A 9,600-nucleotide genomic window follows, 5' to 3' on the forward strand; every position below is an offset into this window, starting at 1 on the left:
GCATGGATCCAGACCAGCCTGTGCACCGCGCAGTCTGATCAGGATCCATGCTGTTCGCTATCAGTTTCTCTACGTTTAATAGAGTTGGTAAATGAACAGCATATATCCTGATCAGACTGCGTGGATGCGCAGGCTGGTCTGGATTCATGCTGGTCGCAAACCCACGATGTTGGTTTTGTCATGGCGCGGCTCATATAACTTTTCTTGATCATGTGATCTTAGTCACATTTTAAAGAACACACTGACATGGAAAAATTGTACACTTTTTTTTCTGAAGTATGGGATGCCACCTCCTTACAATGTTCAATAAGAAAAATGAAAAGTGTAAATACCTTAGAGTTAGATTAAATGAAGTATGACTTCAGGCTGTAAAAAAAATCATGGTTAATAATACTTTAGGCTGTTTAAAAATTACTATTAATATGACTTCAGACTGTTAAAAAAATCACAGATAATACGGTACTGATAAAGTTGAATTTTACAGAATTAATAATAATATTCATTAATGTGTAAGATTTCACTGATAAAAAACAATGCTTCTGTCAGTAAGTTAAACCTTGTTATTTTTATATGACCTTAACCTTTTACTTCTATTTTCAGGCTTTGAATTTCTGGAAGATTTTAGTGTTAAATGATGAACATACAGACAGAAAATATGTTCTTTTCTTCCTGCTTGGATGGGGTAGGACATTTACTTTATAAGTTTGAGATCATTTGATGAACAAGTACCTTCTGTTTCCTTAAATTCCATTGCTGTTTCTCAATTTCGCTAAATGTCAAAAATAAAAAGTTATTTGAGTTTTATCAAATGGAAGAGAGCATAACTCTTGTTTGTACCTCTTATTACCTCCCCTGGTAATTTATTTGTTGTTCTTTAATGAAATTTTAAAAAAGTGAATATCGAGTGTTGCACAATGAGGGATTTTATGGAAAAAATAATGTTTGAAAATTTTATCAGAAAAAAAACAATGTAAAATTGTTATGGGGACAACATCATTTAAAAATTTGGCAATCTTCTGGATTAGACCCCAATGTATTTTTCAGGAGTAAAACTTTACTTATGATAAACTACAGAAAACAGAATGAACCTTATATATACTCCTGGTTTAGCCCCCCTGGGTCTATTCCAGGATATAGCCAAAAATTCTTGGTAAAGTCAGCAAAGCAATGTGAACAAATTATAAAAGTTATTTCTACATTGTAAGAAATTAAAGGTTGATTGTCACAAGTGATTATTTTTAATTTACAGGTATCCCAGTGGTTATAATTGCTGTATTTTATGTGGTCACCTTTAACCTCTACAGATATGTTTATGATTTACCATATGATTACATATACGGAGATGTTAACAATAATGGACAAATGTAAGTTTTTTTTAGTAGAAATTAAAATTTATGTCTGTTTTAGTTTATACAAATTTATTGAAACACTCTCGAATCCATTCTTTGGACCAACCAGTACTAAGGAATGAAGGTTTCTTGCTCAAGGAAACAATGACTTGCCTCTGACAGGGTTTGAAGCGATGCAATCAGCAATCCTTAGATTATTTGTCTGACTTTTTGCCACATTCCAAATCTTGGATTTGCCCTGTTTTGTTGAGCAGTTTATATTATTAGTTGAATTTATTCAAAGTCTGTGATTTTAGTAACATACAATTCTATAATAATTATTACCATGGTTTGGTAAATAATGTGGCCCATTATTCTTACAGCTTGGACTTGGAGGCATGAACTTAGACGTTACCTTTATCTTTGCGCTGAAGTAAAAAATTTTTTATGCCCCCATTTCGAAGAAAAGGGGGTATATTGCTTTGCACTTGTCGGTCCGTCGGTCCGTAGACCAAATGGTTTCCGAGTGATAACTAAAGAACCCTTAGGCCTAGGAACTTCAAACTTGGTATGGTGATTGGTCATGACCAGTAGATGACCCCTATTGATTTTGGGGTCAAGGGGTCAAAGGTCAAGGTCACATTGACCTTGAAAGCAAAAACGGTTTCCGATCAATAACTAAAGAACCTTAAGGCCTAGGAACTTCAAACTTGGTATGGTGATTGGTCATGACCAGTAGATGACCCCTATTGATTTTGGGGTCAAGGGGTCAAAGGTCAAGGTCACATTGACCTTGAAAGCAAAAACGGTTTCCGATCAATAACTAAAGAACCTTAAGGCCTAGGAACTTCAAACTTGGTATGGTGATTGGTCATGATCAGTAGATGACCCCTATTGATTTTGGGGTCAAGGGTTCAAAGGTCAAGGTCACATTGACCTTGTAGGTGAAAACGGTTTCCAATCAATAACTAAAGAACCTTAAGGCCTAGGAACTTCAAACTTGGTATGGTGATTGGTTATGACCAATTAGATGACCCCTATTGATTTTGGGGTTAAGGGGTCAAAGGTCAAGGTCACATTGACCTTGTAGGTAAAAACGGTTTCCGATCAATAATGAAAGAACCCTTAGGCCTAGGGACTTCAAACTTGAGATGGTGATTGGTCATGATCAGTAGATGACCCCTATTGATTTTGGGGTCAAGGGGTCAAAGGTCAAGGTCACATTGACCTCTTAGGTAAAAACGGTTTCCGATCAATAATTAAAGAACCCTTAGGCCTAGGAACTTCAAACTTGGTATGGTGATTGGTCATGACCAGCAGATGACCCTTATTGATTTTGGGGTTAAGGGGTTAAAGGGCAAGGTCACATTGACCTTGTAGGTAAAAATGCTTTCCGATCAATAACTTAAGAACCCTTATGCCTAGGAACTTCAAACTTGGTATGGTGATTGGTCATGACCAGCAGATGACCTATTGATTTTGGGGTCAAGGGGTCAAAGGTCAAGGTCACATTGACCTTGTAGGTAAAAACTGATCCGATCAATTAACTTAAAACGCTTAGGCCTAGGAACTTCAACCTTTGTGTGATGATTGGTCATGACCAGCAGATGACCCCTATTGAGTTTTAGGTGAAGGGGTCAAAGGTCAAGGTCACATTGACCTTTTAAGTAAAAACGGTTTCTGATCAATAACTCAAGAACACTTAGGCCTAGGAACTTCAAACTTGGTATGGTGATTTGTCATGACCAGCAGATTACTCCTATTGATTTTGGGATTAAGGGGTCAAAGGTCAAGGTCACAATGACCTTGTAAGTAAAAACCGTTTCTGATCAATAACTAAAGAACGCTTCGGCCTAGGAACTTCAAACTTGGCATGGTGATTGGTCATGACCAGCAGATGACCCCTATTGATTTTGGGGTCAAAGGTCAAGGTCACATTGACCTTGTATGTTAAAACGGTTTCCGATCAATAATAAGAGAACCCTTAGGCCTAGGAACTTCAACCTAGGCATGGTGATTGGTCATGACCAGCAGATGACCCCTATTGTTTTTGGGGTCAAGGGGTCAAAGGTCAAGGTCACATTGACCTAGTAGGTAAAAACGGTTTCTGATCAATTTACTAAAAACGCCTAGGCCTAGGAACTTCAAACTTTGTATGATGATTGGTCGTGACCAGCAGATGACCCCTATTGAGTTTTGGGTCAAGAGGTCAAAGGTCAAGGTCATGACCAGTAGATACTTTATAACCCTTAATAATTGCTTGATCACTGGGTCAGAAGTCATGCATAATAACCTTATCACATGACTATTTGGCTGCTGATAGGGGGCATACATGTTTTACAAACATATCTTGTTTAAGATAATTCCATGTATTCATTTCTTCAATAATGATATATGAAAATTGGTTGACATTTGATGGGATAATTTAATACAAATAATTTCTAATTTATCTTAATTATTGCAAATATAATTTATAAATTGAAAAAAAAACTATTGATTTTTTTCCTCATATATAGGTGTTTTATCACGAACCCCTATGCGGGTCTAGGAGGTTTGATCCTGCCAGTGTTACTGATGCTGGTTGTGGTTGCTGTGGTGTTTGTGAAGGCATTCCAGGTGACGCCACAATGGCAGGCCTACGATGATATATACAGGGGAAGATATAATATCAGTGGTAGGTGTTATTCATTCGCAAAAATATATGAGCAGCGCCATGACAAAATCAACATAGTGCGTTTGCGACCAGCATGGATCCAGACCAGCAAGTGCATCCACGCAGTCCGATCAGGATTCATGGTGTGCGCTATCAGTTTCTGTACTTGTTACAGGGTTTGTAAGCGAACAGCATGGATCCTGTTCATATGTTTGATATAGACCTATGTAAAAGGAGATTAAATTAGCTGTGTCTGTCCAGGATATCTAAAGCAGCAGAAAACTCTTTCTTGCATATCAGACTGGCATTTCAGTTAGTTTTACCCAATGCCTGAAATTTCATCTGGCATGAGGAATGCCAGATGAGTTGCGTGCTATACAAGTGGCATGCTTTGGATGACATAATTTTACTGTTATGAATAAAGTTGTAATTTCATATGCTGTTGTAAGAAAATAGTTACGGGTGTAATGATATAAATTCCATGGAAAATTGTTTTATGAGGGTAAAGAATTTAAAATATAATGGCATATGGTAGAATATACAAGAAAAAAGTATTTGACATATGTATCGGATTAAAATATCTCTCCCTTGGGAACTTGCCCAAGAGCGGTAACTTGGCAAGCCTCATTACTGCCCAATTGCAAGGTCCCCTCGGCATGGATATTCCAATCCAAACTGCAACATATATTACAATTTTTTTGCACCAAGTCCTTGATACTTACATAAGCAAGTGTATAAAATTTTTGTTTACCTACATTTCAGAGGTGCGAACGTTGTTGTTATTCTGGGCAGTGATTATTATAACATGGATGTGGGGAGGACTTCACCTTGTTTACGGACATCTCTGGATGTTAATAATGTTCTGTATATTCAACATATTACAGGTTCTTTGAGCAGTTTTTGTAATTCCGAGTCAAATTTGTTTTTATGGCAATGTATTTTTATGCCCCCATTTAGGGGAAGGTATATACAGATTTAATCTTTTCCTGAATGCTACTGTTAAAATGCACTTCAAGATATAAGAAGGGGGCTTTGTAACTGTATACAGAATCCGTGTCCTATGGACTTATTCTGTGATTATCTATTACTTCAAGTGTGACTGTAGGAATGTAAGGAGAAAAAACCTAAGTCTAGGAAAATGACACTGTATTTTATAAGCTTAGACAGCCGTTATTACTATTTATCTGTTTATATGATAGGGAATACACGTGTGTACAATCTATATGTTAGGGAATACACACACTATATGTTTGGGAATACAAATGTGTACAATCTATATGTTAGGGAATACACACACTATATGTTAGGGAATACACACACTATATGTTAGGGAATACACACACTATATGTTAGGGAATACACACACTATATGTTAGGGAATACACACACTATATGTTAGGGAATACACACACTATATGTTTGGGAATACAAATGTGTACAATCTATATGTTAGGGAATACACACACTATATGTTAGGGAATACACACACTATATGTTAGGGAATACACACACTATATGTTAGGGAATACACACACTATATGTTTGGGAATACAAATGTGTACAATCTATATGTTTGGGAATACAAATGTGTACAATCTATATGTTAGGGAATACACACACTATATGTTAGGGAATACACACACTATATGTTAGGAATGCACATGTGTACAATCTATGAATTTATTTGTAATCTTTCAGGGTCTGATGGCGTTAATCTTATATTCTCTACTGAGGAACCCGTGCCTCGCACATTGTTTCGGACCTCAGCGAGCCAGTTCTTATTCAATGACAGGTCACATGTTTGAGCCTGGTCAGACACAGACTGCACCAAACCCCGGTACAGGTCAGTACCAGTTCCATCCGGCTACACTAGATGTTGGAAGTTTGAAAGGTTCACGAGCCTCTCTCCTAAATGAGGTATGAAAAGTTGGTATTGTGGTGAATGGTTCCCTGATTTATATATTGTGGTGAATGGTTCCCAGATTTATTGTGGTGAATGGTTCCCTATTTGTTGTGGTGAATGGTTCTCTATTGTGGTGAATGGTTCTCTATTTATTGTGGTGAATGGTTCCCTGATTTATTGTGGTGAATGGTTCTCTTATTTAATGTGGTGAATGGTTACCTATTTATTGTGGTGAATGGTTCCCAGATTAATTTTGGTGAACTGTCCCCAGTTTATATATTGTGGTGTGCTTCCATGATTTATTGTGATGTTGTTTCCTGTATTTATTGTGGTGATAGTTCCCGCATTTATATAGTTAATAGTGGTCTGTTTGTCTAGTAAATAATTCATTGTGTATGCTATCCTTTTGTACATTTTCCTTTCTGCATGTGCGTGTAATGTCATTCTTATTTACTATTGCATGGCTTAGCAAAATATGATTTTGCTTCTCTTTGTAATGTACTGGGTAAGTAAGTATAGTCTATATTAACTTTATGTGTTGTCTGCTTTGTTAAAATAACTTTTCCTGCCTTGTTTAACAGCCTTAACCCGCTTATTTTATATAACAGATTTACCCTGCTTTAAATTTGGAACTTTAACGTTTAAAGTTTAAGGGATTTTAATATCAAAAAACAAAAATTGAACTACCGACAGTATCTGTTAGACTGCAAGGCTCTTATATTGGTGGCAAAGAAGAAATTATTTCAGTTCCATCGGGTAATGGGTTAAAGATAACATTTTGTATTACATGATTTGAGCCACGCCATGACAAAACCAACATAATGGGTTTGCGACAAGCATGGATCCAGACCAGGATAGTGCGATTGCGACCAGCATGGATCCAGACAGCCTGCGCAGTCTGATCAGGATCCATGCTGTTTGCTTACCAACCCTACTACAAGTAGAGAAACTGATAGCAAACAGCATGGATCCTGATCAGACTGCGCAGATGCGCAGGCTGGTCTGGATCCATGCTGGTCGCAATCGCACTATGTTGGTTTTGTCATGACGCAGCTCATTTGTTATTTATTTTCTGCTCCCTAGCTACTTTGCTTTGAATGTTATTTACAGTCACCAATGTTGTAAATCATTTCATTTTATTGATCTCCCCTTTTCATTTTTAGCTCGTCTATATTGATGAAAAAGTCAAGCTATTAGAATCACTGCATATTGAATATTTTTCAATGCCATAAATTTTCTTTTTTAATTTAATGGAAAATTTATACCATTGAAGATTATTCATTAACAAATTTATTATTAAAATATTAAAGTTGAAAGATAATCTTAATTAAATATTATTTTTAATGTTGGATCCCTGGGTGGAAGCCTGGGTTTTTAGTCTGGTGCCATATTATTTTGTGGACATCCCTGATTTGTTTTGGTCAGCAATTGTGATAATCTTTAAAAGCAATCTTTGAAAACATTTCAAACAAATTATCTTACTTAATACTGTAAATTTGTATCAAAATAGTTTAAAGCATTTTTAGTCCCCTACCGGTTTACCGGAGAGGACTTTAGGTTTACCCTCCGTCCGTCTGTCTGTCAGTCCGTCCGTCCACAAAACTGGATCCCACGATAACTTGAAAAGTACTAAAAATATTTTTATGAAACTTGATATATGGATAGATGGCAGTATGGAGATTATGCACGTCTTTTTCTTTTCTTCCTATGTTGAAAATTCTGGTTGCTATCAACAAATAGGCTGAAAATATGGCAAATTTTACACATAAACTGGATCCAGTGATAACGCAAAAAGTACTGAAAATATTTTTATGAAACTTGTAATATGGGTAGATGGCAGTCTGGAGATTATGCACGTCTTTTTTTTCTTCTTATGTTGAAAATTCTGGTTGTTATGGCAACAAATAGACTGAAAATATGGCAAATTTTACACATAAACTAGCTGGATCCAGTGTTAACGCAAAAAGTACTGGAAATATTTTTATGAAACTTGTAATATGGGTAGATGGCAGTCTGGAGATTATGCACGTCTTTTTCTTTTCTTCCTATGTTGAAAACTCTGGTTGCTATGGCAACACATAGACTGAAAAAATGGCAAATTTTACACATAAACTGAATCCAGTGATAACTCAAAAAGTACTGGAAATATTTTTATGAAACTTGACATATGGGTAGATGGCAGTCTTGAGATTATGCATGTCTTATCTGTTCTTCCTATTTTGAAAAAAATATTGGTTGCCTTGGCAACAAATAGGCTTAAAACATGGCAAATATAACAATATTTGTGATTAGTCAAAAAGAGCTGAAAATGTTTATGAAATTGCATCTTTAATTCAAGAGTTATCTCCTCTTTAAGAATTTTGCTTTTAAAAATGTTATATTTTGGTAACAGAGATGTTTCAAATATTACCTTTAGAGTGTCCTTCAGTCCGTCTGTCTGTCTGTTCATAAAAACTGTTTCCTGTGATCACTTTTAAAGAACTTTTCCAACAAATTTACTTAAAATAGAGAAAAATTGAAACATTAGTGAATGGCCAATGGCCCTTCAGAATGTTGATGGGGTTCTAACCGGTAGGGGACTTATGGATTGCTTGCAATACTATGATAATTGCTTGTTTTTTCTGTAAACCATATTGTCAATTTCTTTATTACAGAAAATAAAAACCTGATTTTATGATTTCTTTTTCAGAGTTGGGAACGCGATTCTATTCCAGCTTCGAGAACGACTCGCAGTACTATGAAAGTGAAGAGAACTCTTCCTACTGGAGGTAACCTCTACATCGAACCACCAGTGTACCACCAGAATACAATCTCAGATACTAAAGACTTTGAAGATTTATTATACGCGTTGAAAACTGGCGGAAGTTTTACGCCAAGTGACGGTAGTGGCGATAGTGACAGGGCGTCGGAAATGTCGAGTAATATTGATAAGTACGAGCTTCGTCGGATAGATATAGCTGATACACATTTGTAGAGATATAAATAGACATATCAATGTGACATGATCTGCAAAAATGTGACATGATCCATAAAAATGTGACATGAGCCAAAACGAGATTATTTTATATTCGTAAATACACATATTTATCATTTTGGTACAGTTATTTTTATGAATAATCATGTCCATATTGGAAGGAGAGTAAAATAAAGGGAGGTAATTTTGATTGAAGCTGATGACAAGTGAAACACAGTGTAAAATTATGCCAGAGATTCTTTATTCTCTATAATACATTGACACCAAAGACTGTGTGAATACACCTGTAAAAACTATGTTTGAAATCATATTTATTGATAAAATTACAATGTTTTGTTTTCTGTTGTTTTTTTGTGTGTTTTCTTTTGGAATTATTAAGTTATTATTTCTTTTTATAAAAGGAGATCAGTCTTATTTAATGCATAGAAGTGCCCAGGATTAATTTGTGTAGTTAATTTTGCAACATTTGTTTTTGCTTCAATATCACTGTAAATAATTGTGTTTTCTGTGAAATGTACTAGTATATAATTATATATAATAAGTTAAAGGCCCAGTATGCCTCAGAAATGCTTTCATTTTTATTTCCCAAATTTTTCCATTTATTTGGTATCTTGTTAAATTTCCCAAAAAATTACTCATTTATAGTGAATTAATTTTTTCATATGGAAGTCAAAATACTTTTTTGCTACCTTAAAAAAACATATTCCTGTACATTATAAAACATATTTTGACATTTCTTAAG

The 9,600-nt window shown here is 35.5% G+C and overlaps 1 protein-coding gene across 1 annotated transcript in view; it reads left to right on the forward strand.

The window, feature by feature from the left end:
• Positions 1–9,131, forward strand: part of LOC132741264 (adhesion G-protein coupled receptor V1-like) — a 124,502-nt gene extending 115,371 nt beyond the window's left edge. Inside the window, exons 99-104 of the mRNA XM_060729396.1 lie at positions 601–682; positions 1,250–1,364; positions 3,845–4,002; positions 4,744–4,865; positions 5,680–5,898; positions 8,574–9,131. Coding sequence (XP_060585379.1) covers positions 601–682; positions 1,250–1,364; positions 3,845–4,002; positions 4,744–4,865; positions 5,680–5,898; positions 8,574–8,858 — 981 coding nt within the window. The 3' untranslated portion in view covers positions 8,859–9,131. The remainder of the gene's footprint in view (positions 1–600; positions 683–1,249; positions 1,365–3,844; positions 4,003–4,743; positions 4,866–5,679; positions 5,899–8,573) is intronic.
• The last annotated feature ends 469 nt before the right edge of the window (positions 9,132–9,600 follow it).

The sequence above is a fragment of the Ruditapes philippinarum genome, unplaced genomic scaffold (assembly GCF_026571515.1).
Source record: "Ruditapes philippinarum isolate M1 unplaced genomic scaffold, ASM2657151v2 ctg1593_1_1_1_1, whole genome shotgun sequence".
NCBI lineage: Eukaryota > Metazoa > Mollusca > Bivalvia > Venerida > Veneridae > Ruditapes > Ruditapes philippinarum.